This window comes from Penaeus monodon, chromosome 32 (genome assembly GCF_015228065.2).
Source record: "Penaeus monodon isolate SGIC_2016 chromosome 32, NSTDA_Pmon_1, whole genome shotgun sequence".
Classification (NCBI taxonomy): domain Eukaryota; kingdom Metazoa; phylum Arthropoda; class Malacostraca; order Decapoda; family Penaeidae; genus Penaeus; species Penaeus monodon.
In genome coordinates, this window is record NC_051417.1 from 32,882,822 (window position 1) to 32,884,263 (window position 1,442).

Below are 1,442 nucleotides of genomic sequence, written 5' to 3' on the forward strand. Positions count from 1 at the left end.
GGTGTAAAATTAATGATTGGGGTCTTCGTCTGTGTGTTTCAGGTGATTTTTTCTTATTTTTTTAAAGATTTTCTTCCATGCAAGTGGTTTTACTGAAAGCCATGTAAATAATCGGATTGTAGAAGCTTTTTTCCTTGGCTAATGCTATTATTTTTTTCCTTAACCACACTCCAAAATTTACTTACTAATTAGCCTCAATCTGTATATCAACTCCTTAGTGCTCTGCCTTGCTTGTAATTAGCCCTGAGCCAAAACAAAACAAAAACCTCATCTGGGTGATTCATCCAGATAATTTTTTTCCCTTTTTTTCCTTCAATTCTTTCCTCACTCTAAACCCTTTTCCCCGCGCCTTGTTCAGCCCCTTCAGGAGAGGAGGCCCAGGACGCTGCAGGGGAGGAGACCGATGACAGTAAGACGCTGCGTGTTCCTCCCTCACTCACTAGTCTAGGCTGTGTTTTCCCCCCCTTTGCTCGCTCGTGTTACCCTGTGGTGGCTGTGCTGAAGGCCTCTATAAGTACTGATATAGACCTTGGCTGCCCTCACCCCGCCCGCCTCAGCCACGGGTGCTGTGGACTCTCTACCGCCCTCCTGTCCTCCACGCGCCACACTTACGGTGGCCGTGTACACATCCTTACACTTCCTAGTAATACCTCTGGTTATGTACACCTCCCTGTCCTCCTTAGCTATTAGCTAAGTGAATGTAAACGTTACCTCTGACCTCGTCTGACCTTTGCTTGTAGAATGTCCGCACGTTTCCCTCACTAGGGTATGTATCGAACACTCCCCAGCCCTCAATACCCAGATACTTTGAGAATGTGTGCACTGACATAGCCTGCCCGTAGCTATAATGCCCGTAGTTGGTGTTCAGAGTATGGTCTTCGCCATTCGCTTGTTGGAAATGTAACCAGACTTACCTTGTTACACGTTTCCTTTTCGATCCCTGGCCTTGGAATGTATAAAACATGAATGGCGTATCTGTCCAGAAGCAAAATCCTGGGAAATTTATATGAAACAGAAAATATATATATATTATAGGAACCAGATTTAAACATCCTACAAATTATCGATTCGAACAACCACCCCTTGATGCGATTAATTTCTTAGTTGTTCTTGCAATATACCAGCTTGTATACATCCTAAGGACGGTGGCAAAGGCGAATTTATGAATGAGTGACGATGGAGACAAACACCATCCCATAATGTGACTTTTTATGAGAATAGATTAGATCTAAACAATATTCCAAAGCCTCGAAGTACAAAAAAAAATCACAAATGACCAATGACGAATCATTCTAAAGGTCAAAAGTAACATTTAAAACATTGTCTAGATAGAGATACCTTAATAATCATCAGTGTAATTACAATAAGCTTACGAATTACATGCCGGGTAGCTTTATCTGCAAAATACACCATGGCATCGGGAATTTGTGTTTAGATAATTT

At 42.1% G+C, this 1,442-nt stretch overlaps 1 protein-coding gene across 1 annotated transcript in view; it reads left to right on the forward strand.

Annotated features, from left to right (window-relative positions):
- The window catches only part of LOC119593826, an 18,173-nt gene that overhangs the window by 7,694 nt on the left and 9,037 nt on the right, over window positions 1-1,442 (forward strand). Inside the window, exon 3 of the mRNA XM_037942855.1 lies at window positions 359-409. Coding sequence (XP_037798783.1) covers window positions 359-409 — 51 coding nt within the window. The remainder of the gene's footprint in view (window positions 1-358; window positions 410-1,442) is intronic.